Source organism: Penicillium pulvis, assembly GCF_028828015.1.
Source record: "Penicillium pulvis strain IBT 33274 chromosome Unknown contig_5_segment0_segment0, whole genome shotgun sequence".
Classification (NCBI taxonomy): Eukaryota; Fungi; Ascomycota; class Eurotiomycetes; order Eurotiales; family Aspergillaceae; genus Penicillium; species Penicillium pulvis.
In genome coordinates this window covers 2459426-2475503 of record NW_026643078.1, presented here as the reverse complement: position 1 = coordinate 2475503, position 16078 = coordinate 2459426, and the positions used below count along the sequence as shown (strand labels likewise).

Below are 16078 nucleotides of genomic sequence, written 5' to 3'. Positions count from 1 at the left end.
TGCGAGGCCGCTTGGCCTGTTCCTTTGTCAGCTTAAGCCCGTCTCATGGAATTTGACATTAATATGCTCACTGGTTGAGGGGGGAAGCTGATCCAGCACTTTCCAATCCGCTGTCACTTCGTTCTTCATCCGAGTCCAAAGACTCATGTGTACGTTTAACGGCGGACATTGTAAGGGGCAGACGAAAGGATGGTTAAGGACGACGGAGTTTAGTACATGGCATAGAGAAAGCTCGCAACAGTTGTCGGCGCAGGGAACATTAAAGAGTCAAACGGTCAAAGAAGTCAACCTCATCAAAGAAACCCGCGTCACGCGCTCTTTCGCGTCTCCGGGCTGAGTCAGCGATCACATTCAAACTTAACTAAGTTGACTACTTAACTAGTTAACTAGTTACTTAGTAGAATTCAATTACCAAAGTGCTACCCAAGCACTTTTAGCTTCGTACAATGGATTCCAAATTTAAATCAAATTAAGTGAATAAGAAATCGAGTAATTACTCTTGGTTAGGCAACTTGAGCTGCTTTGCGTAAATCATTTGGGATTACCATTTATTTACTTGCTATCGAAACCATTCAAGCCGAGACAGGCTCCTCCGCCACGTAGTGCAGGTAAGCTCCCAACAACTTGGTTCCCTCGATATAGTTACGGCGATCTAGCTTCTCATTGACCGAGTGGGCGGCGTCGGTTGAGCTTCCCATGGGCAGAAGTAGCACATTCTTTCCAGTGGCTTGCTCAAAGGTCAAGGTCACCGGAATGCTGCCGAGTGAGATAAAAGTTAGTTTCACTTGGTATATCTTGGGGATATCTGAGAAATCTAGTCTGACGTACCTTCCACCTTCACGAGTCATGTCCGGTGCAACTCCAAAGACCTGCTCGACGGCCTTGCTGGCGGCGCTGAAGTTCCAGTGCTTCGGGCTTGCAACCCACCACTTGCCGTCATGCTGCAGCCACACATCCAGCTTGTTCTTGCTGTTGAGCTTGGCAAACTCCGCTTTAATATGGTCAAATACCAGCTTGTTGACGTCGGCGCTCTCCATGTTGGGCACGGTTCGGATGGAGAATTTGCCTATCACCTTAGCTGGGATGACGGTCTTCGCTCCCGGGGCGGAATAAGCGCCTTCGACACCGTGGATAGACAAGGAAGGGAACCTCCAGCGGGCCATCAGTGTGCGCTCCTTGGTCGGATGGATGCCTGTCTCACTTCCCAGGGATTCGTGGAGGTTGTCCATAGTGTAGCTGATGTCCCCGTACAGAGACTTCTCCTCCTCGGTCACGGGCGCCACCAGATCCATGAGTCCAGGAATGAGGATGTTGCCTTGGGCATCCACCAACTTCGACAGAACGTTCACCAGGTCGGTCATGGGCTCGTGAGCAGAGCCGCCAAAGACACCACTGTGAAGATCTTGAGCGGGACCCGAGATGCTGATGGAGTAGTAGTTGCAACCGCGCAGGCCATATGTCAGACAGGGCTTCTCAGTACCCAGCCAGTAGTTATCGGAAATGCAGACCGCATCGGTATCCTTGAAGAATTGCTTGGCCTCCGCTTGAATGAAATCATCCAGACCTTCGGAGCCGTACTCTTCCATACCTTCGAAGCAGCAGAGCAGGTTGACAGGTAGCTCCACGCCAGCTTTCCGGTGAGCTTCGATCACATTCAGCCAGCCGAGCACAGGGCCTTTGTCGTCTGTGGAACCACGTCCGTACATCCGATCCTTGTCATCAATGGTCAACTCGAAGGGCTCGGTGGCCCAGCCATCTTCCTTCAGCGCTGGCTGCACGTCGTAGTGGCCGTAGACCAGAATGGTGCGCTTGTTCTTGTCGTTGCCGTACCGCGCAATGACGACAGGTGGGAGATCGAGATGTTCCTTGCCAGGCTGCTTACCGAGCGGCCGTTGATGCACTTCGGCACCCAAGGCCTCTAGCTCGGTAGCCAAGAATTGAGCCATCTTAGATACCAAACCCATCAGTTCAAATTACCAGGGAAGGGGGCTAGCAGGAGCAACTCACCCGGAATACATCCTCTCGGTTCTCATCTTGAGCCGAGACTGAGGGGATTGCAACGGCCTTGCGCAGACCTGCACTGGATCGTTAGCGATATCATTCCTCAACACTAGAAGCTGTGACCAGAGAGGAAAAAAATCCTTTTCACAGCCACGAAGCTTGTGACCAGTAACGCACGATCAATGAAGCTCTCTGCCGAATTGTCGACCCTATTGAGAACGTGCACATTAGAATTTGATGTCGCTTTTGGTAAAGACAAGAAACAACATACTGCTTGAAGAAGGGCTCTAGCTGTGGTGCCATTTTGGAGTCACTGATGTACCCGTAGAAGAAGCGACGAGAGGAATGCGGAGAATGAGAAAACCGGGAGAGAAATTGTCCAGGCTTGACAAGCGATGGAATTCGACGGAGGGGAAAGAGGGGCATTGCAGAGAAGAAGGCGTTCTCTAATCACGTAATTAGCCCTGCAGCACCTTGGGGGGGGTTTTGCCATATGCCGGCTATAGCCGCCTATCACAGTTGTGGTGATTAATTATCGACCCATGGACGCAAGGGCTTATCTAGCGACCGTGCACACTTATGGGTTACTTACTCATCTAGTATAAATATGACTTGTCTTGGGCTTGTTGCTCTGATATATGTAACATACTACCTGATGTTCATACATATCATGTACTCCGTCCATATCTGTTGTTTACCCACCATCACTATGCAGGGAATTTTGACAGGTGATCCACTATTGCTTCCCTAAGAGGCCAGTCCGACAGTCTTCAGAGGTGAGACAAAATTTATAGATTGATAGAAGGTGGAATATGAAAATGAAGATATATGAAAACAAATGCTAGTGTAGAATACAAAGGCGTTTTTACACGGAGGGCGCATGGTTAGCGACCACCCACCCACAAACATCACCGCCACCACCACCATCTTCTTTGGCCTGATTGCAACCCAGGATACCCCAAGATAGGCCAAAATATAATAGAAGAGAGACGGTCTCAGGAAGAACCAGGGAGGACTGAGACCAATCACTCATCACGGTTCCAGGCCTCCCGGCGGAGCTGTCGGTCCTCCCTGGCCATCCGACGCTTCGTTCCCCATCGTGACTGCACCGCTTCTAGTACTTGCTTCTGGATCTGCTTCTTCTCGGGACTGGCTTCGCAGACAATAGCAATAAAGAGGGGCGAGCACTCAAAGCGCTTGGCCAACTTGTGACGGCTCCATGTCATCGGGTCGCTCAACCGGAGTTTGCGGATTTCTTCGATGTCGGAGGGTGTCAGGTGGTATTTGGCCTCATCATTGATTTTGTGCACGTTGGGAAGATCGCTGGCATCAAAGCTGGCTGGGGTTGCGGGGCGCATCGCTCGTCGGGCATCATTGGGAGGTAAGAACTTGTTGGGGGTATGATAGACCGAGGGGGCGCTTGAAGGTGGATTGTAGATGATGTGATCCCGGCCTTGGTGTGGAGGACCAAATGAGGCATCTGGCTTGACACGAAGACGTTGCTTGGTGCGGCGGTAGGAAGATTGATGGCGCCGGGACCCTAAAGCGAGAGCATCTGTCCAGGAAGGCAACAGGAATGGCAGGGTGACAAACGGCCGCTTCGGGGCCACAATGGAGGCTGCCATCTTGGAGCGCACCGGAGAACCTTGAATGTGAAGAATACAAAGTTGATTGGGGACGCTTTGAAGAGGTAGATGGCAATGGAGCAGGGTTTGGAGATCTTAAAAGCCGTATGGAGCTGGCGACTCGGGACGTGTTTCGATTCCCGAAACTTTTTTCGGGGGTCTCGTGACTCTCGTATTATTGATTAGTCTTGGCAGAAACCAAGTTTCCAGTATTACAAATACAATAAATACAGTTGCCTTTCTCCGTAGGTGCACTCGAAATTGGTAAATTGAATACAACGATATATCGACACAATGGGAAGTTTCACTGCAAGTTACAGAGAACTAGTATGGGTGGCGCCTGATGAGTGTATTGGGTACTTCTAATGATGCTGCGAACTACCACCAAGTTGAGTGTACCGGGTACTTATGTCATAACATCCCCCGTTGATCACCTGGCACAGGATGTCATCATCTCCTGGGCAGAAAAGTGAGATGATAAACCACAGACCCCCCCTTTTCTTGACTCCTCTCAAATTTCTCTCCCACCCTCCGTGTGTACCTCCTTAGCATACCCTGAGATCCTTGAAACGTCTGCAGACGATTCCTGGTCATGGCCGGCAAGTTCTAAAAGCTCTTGCGCGGTTTGTTCTTAACAGCTTCATTCCGCTTTAGCAGTTCTGACTCTGCCTCTTATTCATCATGTCGAATCAACAGGCCCCATTATCTAGTGCACTGGATACTCAGTCACATGCGCCGCAGTTGGTGCCTTCGCAGCCAGATAATGAATCGCTAAGCCCTATTGATAAGAGCTCTCCCATCCTCGGAAAGGCCGAGGGAACCATACGGCCCAGACCACCACATTTGACTTGGAGCCAACAGCGTGAAATCGGCAGAGATCATTCCCCAGAAGATCTGGCTACAGGCATCGAATTTTCAAGCAGTGGTCCTGTGTCACCAGTATCACCCATTGGCTCTGAAGTTTTGCGAACGCCAAATGTCTCGGACCGATCAAGGTACTCGTCATATAGACGTCCTTCATCCCCCGGGGCAACCTCGCCATTACATAACCGTCTTCATTCTCCCGCCTCTCAGATATTCGAACGGGACGTGCAAGAGGATATGTTGCCATCGCAGGCCTCACCATCAATCCCCTCGCACATCCGTACGGAGAACTACATCCCACCGGTACTCGAAGCTTCATCAGCTGCCATCACTGATGAACAGCTAAATCCGGATTCAGTCGAGATTGTCACTCATAGTCTCCATCACCCTGCGGCGGGGGCCACTGCCTCATCTACCGCGGAACAGTCTCTGGCATCATCTGGTATTGTTGATCAGGTTGGATTACACTCCACCGATGCTGATGAGGTTTCATCGGTCTACGGTGCCTTGGAAACCAATGATGTGCGACGTTTGAGTTTCATCTCCTTCGCGGATGTAGTTAATGCCGAACAAGCGGAGATGAGTGAATCTACGTGTGGCCGAGAGCTCTCCCAGAGTACCGCAGTCACCGGGAGTTCTTTTGCAGCTGGGTTGCAGAACCGTTCTCCGTCTCCATTGCGCTCTCCTGCCTCTTCACATGGGCTTGGGACATCTCCTCCTACCAGTATCGCTGCCTCTTTCAAAGGATTGGAGATGTCACCTAGTCAAGGACCTCGGGCCCCAGGAAGTCCTTTTGCAATGGCCCAGAGTCCAATTTCTTCCGGTTCCGGTGGAGAACTGAATGTGGAAACCATGCTCCAAGCATTAAGAAGAACGGCAAGTGGAGATCTGGGTGTAATAAACCAGACAACCATGACTTTAGGAAATGACGAGCCCCTGGATCATCTGTCCTAGCTTTGCGTGACCGAAGTTTTTTTTCCTTTATTCTTTTCGTCTTTGATATTTTCTATTTTTGATCGGCGTTGCATGTGCTGGAACAGTTCGTTTTCTCACTTTTCCTCTCCTTTCCTTTCACAGACCCAACACCATCCTTACCAACCTTGAAAGCGCCTGAGTCTTTGACCAGGAACAGACTTGTTCCGGGGATCTCGTTGCTGATATCAGACCTAAATGGGGCTGGTCATGGTGCTTGATCTCGTTATACATCTCAATGGAGCTGGATATCCTTGATGACGTACTGTCTTAACATTTTATCGCTTTTGATACCATTGTATATACCCCGAATATGCGCTGTCCACAGATGTAGTATTTGACTTTGACGATCCTGGTATTTCCTGATTTGCGACCCCAGGCCACTCAATCTACCTCACATGTTACATCGTATCCCAGATCATCCCAAATACTAAATTCATTGTCTTGTAGGGTGGGCTTAGAATTACCTGTGAATAATATGATGCGATTTATCGAATGATGCCCAATTCTACAGGTGAAGATGGGTTGATCCTCAAAAATTATGTGACCATGCACTGTATGTGACTGTACAATTCATGCTTATGTTCCTTATAATCATACCTCATCAACCACAACAGAAAGTTTTTTGCCCAGGTATATTCAAGATTCTCAAGTAATCAGTTTCCCAGTACCTTTTTAGAATCCTAATTTTTCACCTTCTCGACTGCCTCGAGAGCCCGCTGGAATCTGGAGCGCAAGTCGGCCAAGTCCTCTAGTCCAACACTGATTCTGACGAGGTCGGGATCGACATTGAAAGATCTCGCCTGGAGACACAATCAGGGATTAGCTCAAAATGACTGTGATGGGGGGGGGGGGAAGAATATCACATACCCAGTCTAGTTCACCGTAATGAGCTAGGAGGACGTATGGAGAGCTATATTCGGGCGATTTGTTAGCTCTGCTCAAAATCAGCCAGAGCAGACTCATCCTTACCTGATAGTAAAGTTGGTGCCGAGACTAGGTCCCTTTAAGACCTCTAAGGTGTCATAAAATGCAATGGCTTCCGCGTTCGAGTGGAAGGTGACAGAGAATAGACCACCATAGCCACCGTTAGGGTTGCGAAGACTATCATACAGGGGCCTTGTATGGCTGTATCTAGGATAGTAGACTTCCTTGACTAAGAATGGGGTCAGAATGATGGAATGCGGACTTTAACAACAAATGATGTATTCTTACCCAGAGGAGATGCTTTCAACATGGCTGTAATTTCCTCCGACGTGCGATTGATTTTGTCGATTCTCGTCACAAAGTCGCGACTGTTCCGCTCCAAGAAGACAGCATCCTCTGCCCAGTAGATATCTTCATAGTCTTGGGCGTAAACTTCCTTCAACTTTTGGTAATAATTTCCGTGAGGGTTCAGGATGACACTTCCTCCCATTACATTGCTATCGCCACTGAAAATCTTCGTAAGACTGCTAGCGACAATGTCTGCATACGGAAGAACGTTGATGTTGAGGAAATTGCTAATAGTCTCATCGACCACGACCGCGAACCCGTATTGGTCGGCCAGGGCTCGTATGCGCACTAGATCTGGGGTCTTGAGTAGAGGGTTGCCCGGAGCCTCGGTGAAGAGCCCAAGGAAACGCTCCCCGTTCTTTAGGCGGGTTTCGAGATCATCCAAATCTTCGGATGAGCCATGTCCGTAGAACAAACAGCCTGGCCCCCACTTCTGTAAGATCTTAAGGGTATCGGTGTATGGAAACCCGAAACAGATACTTTGCATAGGGCCCCGCGCACTCAGCAGAGTCTGATGAGCGTTGAATATAGCGCTCATGCCAGAGGGGTAGAGAAGGACATCCTCCTCGGAGATATCATCGACACGACCACCCGACGAAGCTGTTTCCAGGGCCTCGGGTAGCTCAACGTCAGCAGTCAAAACACCGGCAATGCGCTTTCGGACAGCAATCTTAGCCTGCGTGGCGTACAAGGCACTGAGGTTACGACCAAAGCGTTCCTCGATGAATTGAGCATTGTCTCGGCCATCCTCCACGCCATTAGTCGTGGGAGCGGGCGATGATGCCGTGGGGGTCGAAGCGCCCCAGGCAACTCCGCTCAAGGAGCCGCGCCCTTGGTATCTTCGAGGGCCCTTACAAGGTCGCTGAGAAAGGGACTCGGCTGTAACAGAGCCTTTGTCTTCCACAAGCAACCCATCCTGCAGGGCACGGAGACAGAACTCACCCCGCCGACTTGAGATTCCGTTGCCGGAATGCTGCCACACCTGCTTTGCAATTGGTGCAAATTCCTTCGGATAGATCACACTGACCAAGGAGGATGTGATGGAAGTCGATCCAGCTTCGGCATGCGCAGAGGGAATAAAGTTCACGATTCGGACCTTTTGCGAGTGCTCGTCGGAAACTTTGGATATGATGAACGAATGGCAAAGCTGCGCGGTCTTGAGAGATGCAAAAAGCGTTGCCGTTTCTGTATTCTGATCTCCTACGCGTTGAATAATTTCCACCACGAGTTTCTGAATGGTAGGGTGCACGAAGAATCGAGGGTATCCGCATTGCATCTTGCTCATAACCCAGTCTTCTCCCTCTTCATAACCAATATTGGCTCTCCATGTTGGTAAAGAGACACTAACGGCCTTCCAAGAGTGTCAGTAACCTACACGGTATCAAGTCATATATATGTAGGCTGTCCGCTCATGGAGGGGCAGACCGCGGGGTTTGCGGAATACATACATGGTCAGTGTTGGGGGGCACGGGGCCTCCTAGTGCTTGAAGCATTGCCAATTGATAGTAGACAAGAGACCTGTTGACAGGAGATAAGAAGAACAGAGAGAAATAGGGAAAGAAAAGAAGGAAACAGGGACAGTAGAAAAAAAAGATGGAGTCATTCTTCAGAAAGTATGCGATTTCGGCGATGGCGTATTGGGCCCTCTGAGTCAGCAAGTGTTATCCCCGTTATCGCCCCATAAAAAAATTTCGGGATTACAGCTTCCAACCATTCTTTTCCCTTTGACCAATTCTGCCGAGTCATTCTTCAAAGATGTCGGCCCACGCAGTGAAAAGAAGGAGGCTCAGCCCCTCACCTGCAAATTCTAATTCTCTACCCCAGTCGAAAGCCTCAGATGCGACTCCGATGAGCTCGAAAGAAGAGACCTCCAAAACAACTCAATCCGTTGCGCGCAAGGATGACCCTTTGACCAAGAGTCACCCAGGGCGTAAAGGCAATGAAGATGGATCTGCAGAGCTGGCCATGGCCAGTGGATTCTACAAGTCTAGCTTCTTCAAATTGCAGATGGACGAGTTGTTGACCGGATTAAGACCGAACTACGAAAAGCAAATCTCAAAGCTCCAGGATACTCTGCACAAGTTGAAGGATACAATCGAAAATCTACCCGACAAGGAATCCAAATCTGTGGCCGAAGCCGAGAAGGAACTGCGCACAGTCTCTGAGACCGTAATTCCGTGGCCTGAACCTCGACCTGCTAAGGATGCTAAATACACCATGGCGTACGCCAAGCCCGCAAATATCAATGTGGTGGGAAGTGTCGTTTTGAAAACTGGAGCCAAGACAGCAGACTCTCGACCGGTCGATCTGGCTGTGACGATGCCCAGCTCTATCTTCCAGGAGAAGGACTACGTCAACTATCGCTATTTTCACAAGAGGGCATACTATATTGCTTGCCTCGCCGCTGGAATACAGAAACCAATGGATGCTCTTGGCCTCGACATCAAGTTCGGATTCCAGGACGGTGACAGTCTTCGTCCTCTGATTCTGCTGGAGCCTCGTTCAACCTCGAAAAGCGACCCGACTCCGCAGCCGCAGATTCGGATCCTGACTGCTATTGAACCGACTCTATTCCCAATCACCCGGACACTTCCGATAAGAAGCAACGTTCGTCAAGCCTCAAAGGACCAGTCGGAAGCTGGTGAACCCACTCCATATTACAATGCTAGCCTGCGTTCTGAGGCCGCTGTCTCTCTTTATCACAAATACGTTCATTCAACCGCCCAGAAATGCGAATCGTTCCGCGATGCTTGTGTCCTCGGGCGTACTTGGCTACAGCAACGTGGCTTTCACACTTCTTTTCAAAACGGAGGATTTGGAGGCTTTGAATGGGCAGCACTCGTCTCTCTCCTGTTCGAGGGCGGCGGTCCAAACGGTCAACCGATTCTCTTGCGGTCGTATAGTAGCTACCAGATATTCAAAGCTACTATGCAGTTTTTGGCTGGCAGGGATTTGACCACACCCTTGCTTCTTTTCGCAAGCGACGTTCCCGTTCCTGATGGGGGTCCTGTATTGTATGATGGCCGGAGAGGGTTGAATCTTCTGTACAAGATGACTATCTGGTCTTACGCAGCGCTTCGACATGAATCGTCAATCACCCTGAAGATGCTCAATGAATCTCGCGAGGATAACTTCGACCGAGTCTTCATTGTTAAGGTTGACGAACCGGCGTTGCGGTTCGATCGCCTCATCTCGTTCCCCAAGGTATTCAACGGCGATACCCTTCGTGCTGTTCGCGAGCAGAACACCTTATACACCACACTTTCCAAGGCTCTTGGAGACCGTGTCAAGCTTATCTCTCTTGCGAGCCAAAGTGCCGAGTCTTGGTCCATTCGAGCAAAAGCCCTGACTAAGAAAGCGAGTCATAGCCTATCCGTGGGTCTTCTACTCGATGCGGATAACGTCAGTCGGGTGGTTGATCACGGTCCCGCTGCAGAGGAGAAAGAGGAGGCAGCCTCGTTCCGAGACTTCTGGGGCAATAAGTCGGAGCTTCGGCGATTCAAGGATGGCAGTATTCTGGAGAGTCTGGTTTGGTCTGACCAGCCGTCCGAGGGGTCCATTGTGCTTCAGATCTTGACTTACATCCTCCAACGGCACTTTCAAATCACTGAGGATGACTTTTCTTTCACTGGAGATGAATATGATGAGATGCTCCTTGACGAAGGTGATGGTATTTTGGCGTATTCCAGCCCTCCTTTCCAATCCATCAAAGAAGCGTTCAGTGACCTTGAGAGATCCATTGGAAACATGGAGGAAGTCCCTCTGACCATTCGGCACCTAGCACCGGCTAGCCCACTGCTTCGTTACACTGCGCTTCGAGTGCAGGCTCCAGGTGGAGCTCAGGAACCGGCAGATATTGTTCTTCAATTTGAAAGCTCTTCACGCTGGCCCGATGACTTCGCAGCAATCCAGATGACCAAAGCCGCTTTCTTGCTGAAAATTGGCGACTCTTTGGAGTCATCGGGTGCCGCTTCATCATGCCGTGTGGGCCTGGAAAACGAATCCAGCAAGGTGCTGAACAATGTGTACCTGGATATTGCCCATACCTCCGGTTTCCTCTTTCGGCTCAGGATCCACCATGATCGCGAGCAAACACTTCTTGAACGTCAACTGAAAGACAAGGGCATCAACCCCCGAGAAAGGGAAGAGATTGCGTACGCTCTTTTCACATATAAACGGCTCTTTGTGCAGGCTCCACGTCTGACTCAAGCACTTCGAAGTCTCTGCACTCGCCTTCCCTTGCTGTCCCCTACAGTCCGCCTGGTCAAACATTGGTTTAATTCTCATCTATTCTCGGCTCGCATCTGCGATGAATTGATTGAGCTACTGACGGTTCGGGCCTTTACGCAACCTGACCCTTGGGACTGCCCTTCGAGTGTCATGACTGGGTTCCTGCGTACTCTCCACTTTCTCTCCCGCTGGGATTGGCAACAAGAGCCGTTCATCGTTGACCTGAGTGGAGATCTGACCCCGCAGATGACCGAGACCATCCGCACTCGATTTACTGCCTGGCGCAATATTGACCCTGCAATGAATACCGTTGCCCTATTTGTCGCGTCAGACATCGATACTGACGGCGTGACCTGGACCCAGTATGAGATGCCCTCGAAGGTCGTGGCTGGCCGTATCTCCACCCTGGCGAAAGCAGCAGTCAGCTTACTCCGAAAGGAGAGCCACGATCTTGATATAACAGATCTCTTCCAGACATCGCTTGCTCCTTACGACTTTGTTATCAATCTGCGTCCGAAATTCTCAGGCGATCGTTCCGCCTCCAAATATAAGAATCTGGTTGATGGGGCCTCCAACCAGCCCAGTGCGCTGGCGGTTGTGAAGTCATTTGTGCACGATGTTGAGGCATGCTATGGCCAAAGCGTCCTTCTCTTCCATGGAGATGAGCGATGTGGCGTCATTGCCGGTCTATGGAATCCGCAAACGCTGAAGCCACGGAATTGGAACTTGAAAACGGCCTACTCGACAGCCCCGGCTGGCTCGACGGAGAGCGCAGGCCGCGTCTCAATTAATCAAATGGCCATTCTAAACGAGATTGCTCGGCTGGGCGAAGGACTTATTGATACTGTCGACACGGGCAACTTGAAAGCATAGTCTTGAATGGAAACCAAAAGAGAAAGGTTCTACCGGAAAATTAGATTTTATCATATTTGGCGAATGTACATTACCTGCTTGCGCCGCTGCAATGCAAAACTATTCCAAAAAGCAAACAACCCAGCATGAATATCAAATACCACAAGAAACCACATAAAGATCAATATCATTTTACAATCATGATGAACCCCGACCCGACTTGCCAGTCGGCACCTGCGAGGAGAAAGAACAGAACTTATCTTTGATAGCCACAACCTCGTAGGTGCCTTCGTCAGAGGTCCTGACGGTCTTGCGATGCTCGTAAGATATGTCATGCTTGATGTCGAGGACCTCGGACTTCTTACCCTTGCGGGCATTAGAGCTTCGGATGTATCTGTAGAGAAGAATCAGTATCGTTCATGGTAATGAGATCACAAACAGGACTCGCAACTTACGTGAATTCAAACGGCGGCGTGCCCCAGAAGTCGAAGTGAAGTTCAGCTTCCCCACCTTCGTGGATATCGACCACGGACACTTGACCATTGCTTATCCGCACACTGGGCATCTCATGGATGACCTTGGTGATGTCTTTGTGTGCCTTGCACTTCCCACTAGCCCCGTCACCGACAGCGGTAATGGTGAACTCGCCTGGACGTTCGGCAATTCGGCGGAAGTTCGTGTTCTGCGACGTAGCCTTTCGTTGAGCTCCGTCAAAAGTATAGAAAACTTCAAACGGAGCATGTCCCGAAAGAGAGAATGACAACCGTTCGCCCACGCAATAGTCCACCTTGGATTCAAGAGGAATTATCGTGGGCACATCAGAAACGGACACCCGGACGGAGGAAGAATCGTATTCGGTGGCTCTCTGGCAGCCACGGGAATCACGCACCTTGTGGATGCTGACTACGTGTTGGCCAAGATCCAGATGACGTCGAGGAATAGGCAGGTTATGGTGGTTCGAGTTGATCTTCGGGATGGATACGATTTCTGGTTTGGCATTCGAGTGATGCTTGATGGTAATTTCCAGCGAGAAGGGGGGACACCTTCCAGAGTAATTGGTATGGTCTCCTCGCCAGTGGCATCCTCTTTGCAGAAGCCGTAGATATGACCGGGAGAATCAAAGCGGGCAGTCGGAAGCGAGTTTACCTTCTGCGTCACAACTAGAGCACTGCTCTTTGGGTCATGATCGTAGAGATTGTCACCCACATCGGTGAACTTGTAGGTGTATTGACCAGGTTCAGAGGTGTCCATCTCGGTTGATAACACGTTGAGTGCAGTTCGCAGATTTTTGGTGCGAACTGAAGAGGTGCCACGGTCTGTCTTTCGCCGTTGCTCATACTGAAGAGCGAAAGGAGGATTGCCAGACAGACGAAGTTCAAGACTGTCGTCATCGCCTTGGCAGACTTCTGGCTTCACATAATTGCCTGTTGAGCCGACAGGTGAGCCATCCACGGCGGTGACCTGGGGTCGAGGGATCCAAGAGACCTCAAACTCTTTCGCGACTTGGTCCACAGAGCCTGGGCATGAGCTGTCAAATACCTCAAGAAGCTCATAGAGGCCTTCTTGATCCACGATCAAAACGCTGTTTTCGTCCCAGAAGGTCTTTTGAAGAGGTGACTTGTTGCCATCCACATTCTTGTATTTCACTGTCCATGGCCGCTCACCACTCAGTCTTAACGGAACCTCGATCTTCGAGCCTTGCATGGCAGATAGACTCCTCTTCTTGTCGATCTGGCCAAAGGAAACGTGAGGTGGCTTTGACCGTGCGTCAAACCTCACCGTTTCTTTCAATGTCCGCTTGCAATTCGATTTATCTTTGACACTAGTAAGTGCGAGGGTGTACTCGCCCCCGCTCACCAATTTATCCGTAGTGATGGTCGCCGTTTCGGAATCCGATTGAAGCATATGCTTGGTTCTCTTGCCATTGTGAAGGAGTTCGTATTGCAAGGTCCACGGAGCCTCTCCCAGGAAAGCCAGATCAACCGAGACAGACTCTCCAAAGCACGCTTTGCGAACCTCCCTTGATCCAACAAAGTGAGCAGAAGCCGGTGGCTTGACATCTTGTTCCAATGGAGCCACCTTATCCTTCAAGGATCTTGGAGAGTACACGGAATCCTCGATGTCAAGGAAACGGTAGCGGTAGAAGCCAGCTTCCGAGGGTGTAAAGTCTAGCTGTGTTCGTGGTCCATCAATCTTCTGGGTCTTCGTGATGGCTCCCTTGGAGTTCTCGATGCTATAACGGAGACGGAAAGGTGGAGACCCTGTCAGGTCTAGATCGACAAGCAAACCAACTGCATTATTGGCACATCGATCAAAGATCTTCTCGGCCCTGACAGACAGTTCGGGCTCGGGTGGGTTATGCAGGTAGCAAGACGCGGGTTCCAGAATATCACCCGGGCAAAATTGACTGGAAACGGATGTCAACGAATACCAGCCCGGTTCTTTGATGGGCGATTTCTGATCCACCGATCTCAGTACAAGGGTGGTCTCTTTCGAATCCGCGCTCTTCTGAGCATCCGAGCCATCGGTATACGTGTAAACCACTGAGAAGGGACCGTCACCGTCGTACCCAGTTCCGACCGCTTGAAAATTGATGGGAAGATCAACACTATCTCCACGGGCAACTTCCAGCGGACGTTGGTCATTGCATCCCGACAAGGAAATGCGTGGGCTTTCATGCACCGAGAACTGATGCCATTGGGCTAACGACTTGGTCGATGGCCGCTCTGCGTCCTCAAACACAGTTGAGTAGTTGGCAACATTCCCACACGCATCGTGAACTTCTTCAATAGCATAAAGCCATTCTCCACCGACGTTTAGGGACTCGTTCAACGGGACATCGATTTTCTGGCTCTGTGCCCATGAGATATCAGGTTGATTGATGCTGAAGAGAGCACCACCTGGCCTTTGGCTGAGGAGAGGCGAACGCAGGTTATCCGGCTGGATATTTTGGAAGGAAAAGCCACGGTCATGGTGATTTACCTGCCGACTATACTTGATCTTCAATGGAGGCGTGCCTTCGACCTCAAGTACCAAGTTGGACAATTCTCCTTTGCATTTATTTGTATGCGAGTTTTTGATCAGCGCTCGAGGGCATGCCACCACCAGGGCATCAGATGTGCGAGTGCGCACGTCGAGCTGAGATTCATCCACCACCCGTTGAAGACGATAGATACCCGTTTTCTTGACAGGGAGATAAAGATCCCGGTAGGGGACAGGATCAAGGGTTGCATGCCTCTTTTCCGCTTGCTTCTTGAGCTGTTTCAACTGTTTGAATGGAATAGTCAAGGTTTCGTTTTCACCCGTGTTCAGGTCGAGGCGCAGCACTTCAATTAATATGGGATCTGTCTGGTTCACGCGGATGGGAAGGGTCACAGTGTTTCTCTGGGAATCAAGGCATAGCGCCTGTCGCTCCGGGTTGAGAATGGCAGAACTAGAAGATCAACTTAGTATTCAAACCAGGTTCGATGCCGCATATCTAGAGTGAAATATGTACGTACCCTTCGGGAAGAATATGCACAATTTGCTTTCCCAAAATCAACGAGGCATTGTGGATGATGTCTCCCGGTTTGACCTTGCGTTCTGAGATGGACAGCTCACGATCATAAGCAACCTTGACCAATCCTGCAAGCCACGCGCCCAGAGGGATCTAACATTGTCAGCAAAAGTAGATTCTGGTTTAATTGGAGGACAGGGAAACGGACTGGAATTTGAAACATGAGAAAAACGTTGCCGACCACATGTAACAAGAACAGAGCCAGTGTGGTCGGGAATGCCCACTCCAGCCATGGTATGCGCAGGGCTTGCAGGCCGAAAAAAATACCCCATCCACCGACACCCATTTCAGAAACAACCAAGTCGAGTCCAGCTCGTCGGACGCGGTCCAAGATTCATATATGCGCCACGCATTGAGGACCAGGTAGAAAGCTACCACATAGAGACGCTGCGAGGGCGCATCGATCAAGCTGACCGGGACGAGAGGCGTGTTGGTATTCTGGGGCGCGGGCGCGGGCACCTTTGGTGCCTTCGCCGGGGATTTGGAGGGTGATTTTCTTTCTCGCACATCGCGAGATTGAGACCGGGGAGTTTCAAAAAGCTTTCGTCTCCTAGGAATCGTCTTGGGCGTCTGAGGAAAGGCAGACGGAAGGAGGGGAGTACCGTTCATGGCATGCTGTGGTCACCAGGGTCTTCGGCGGGGGTTGCCACTATAGAAAGATGAAGCTGAAGAGAAAGCTCTGCAGACTGGTTCCCCCAAAGCT

General features: G+C 50.4%; 6 protein-coding genes across 6 annotated transcripts; 2 read left to right on the top strand and 4 right to left on the bottom strand.

Annotated features, from left to right (window-relative positions):
* Window positions 1-485: 485 nt before the first annotated feature.
* On the bottom strand, window positions 486-2512 carry N7503_007506 (M20 family dipeptidase). Its single transcript, XM_057067053.1, has 5 exons — window positions 2273-2512; window positions 2179-2210; window positions 2008-2075; window positions 829-1946; window positions 486-756 (listed from the first exon to the last, which is right to left on the bottom strand). Exons 1-5 carry the CDS (start codon window positions 2425-2427, stop codon window positions 573-575), a joined length of 1557 nt encoding a protein of 518 aa, XP_056920734.1. The 5' UTR covers window positions 2428-2512; the 3' UTR covers window positions 486-572.
* A 514-nt stretch (window positions 2513-3026) lies between these two features.
* N7503_007505 (mitochondrial 54S ribosomal protein mL58) lies at window positions 3027-3626 on the bottom strand (the record flags this gene model as incomplete). The annotated part of the gene is made up of 1 exon (XM_057067052.1): window positions 3027-3626. The coding sequence occupies one exon, from the start codon at window positions 3624-3626 to the stop codon at window positions 3027-3029; it is 600 nt and encodes a 199-aa protein (XP_056920733.1).
* A 681-nt stretch (window positions 3627-4307) lies between these two features.
* Window positions 4308-5444, top strand: N7503_007504 (uncharacterized protein; the record flags this gene model as incomplete). Its single annotated transcript, XM_057067051.1, has 1 exon — window positions 4308-5444. The coding sequence occupies one exon, from the start codon at window positions 4308-4310 to the stop codon at window positions 5442-5444; it is 1137 nt and encodes a 378-aa protein (XP_056920732.1).
* A 701-nt stretch (window positions 5445-6145) lies between these two features.
* N7503_007503 (cystathionine gamma-synthase) lies at window positions 6146-8230 on the bottom strand (the record flags this gene model as incomplete). Its single annotated transcript, XM_057067050.1, has 5 exons — window positions 6146-6265; window positions 6333-6375; window positions 6435-6618; window positions 6678-8088; window positions 8186-8230. The coding sequence occupies 5 exons, from the start codon at window positions 8228-8230 to the stop codon at window positions 6146-6148; spliced, it is 1803 nt and encodes a 600-aa protein (XP_056920731.1).
* Window positions 8231-8492: 262 nt separating this feature from the next.
* N7503_007502 (rRNA-processing protein UTP22) lies at window positions 8493-11840 on the top strand (the record flags this gene model as incomplete). Its single annotated transcript, XM_057067049.1, has 1 exon — window positions 8493-11840. One exon carries the CDS (start codon window positions 8493-8495, stop codon window positions 11838-11840), a length of 3348 nt encoding a protein of 1115 aa, XP_056920730.1.
* A 177-nt stretch (window positions 11841-12017) lies between these two features.
* N7503_007501 (uncharacterized protein) lies at window positions 12018-15984 on the bottom strand (the record flags this gene model as incomplete). Its single annotated transcript, XM_057067048.1, has 5 exons — window positions 12018-12213; window positions 12275-12806; window positions 12863-15252; window positions 15320-15468; window positions 15643-15984. The coding sequence occupies 5 exons, from the start codon at window positions 15982-15984 to the stop codon at window positions 12018-12020; spliced, it is 3609 nt and encodes a 1202-aa protein (XP_056920729.1).
* Window positions 15985-16078: the final 94 nt, after the last annotated feature.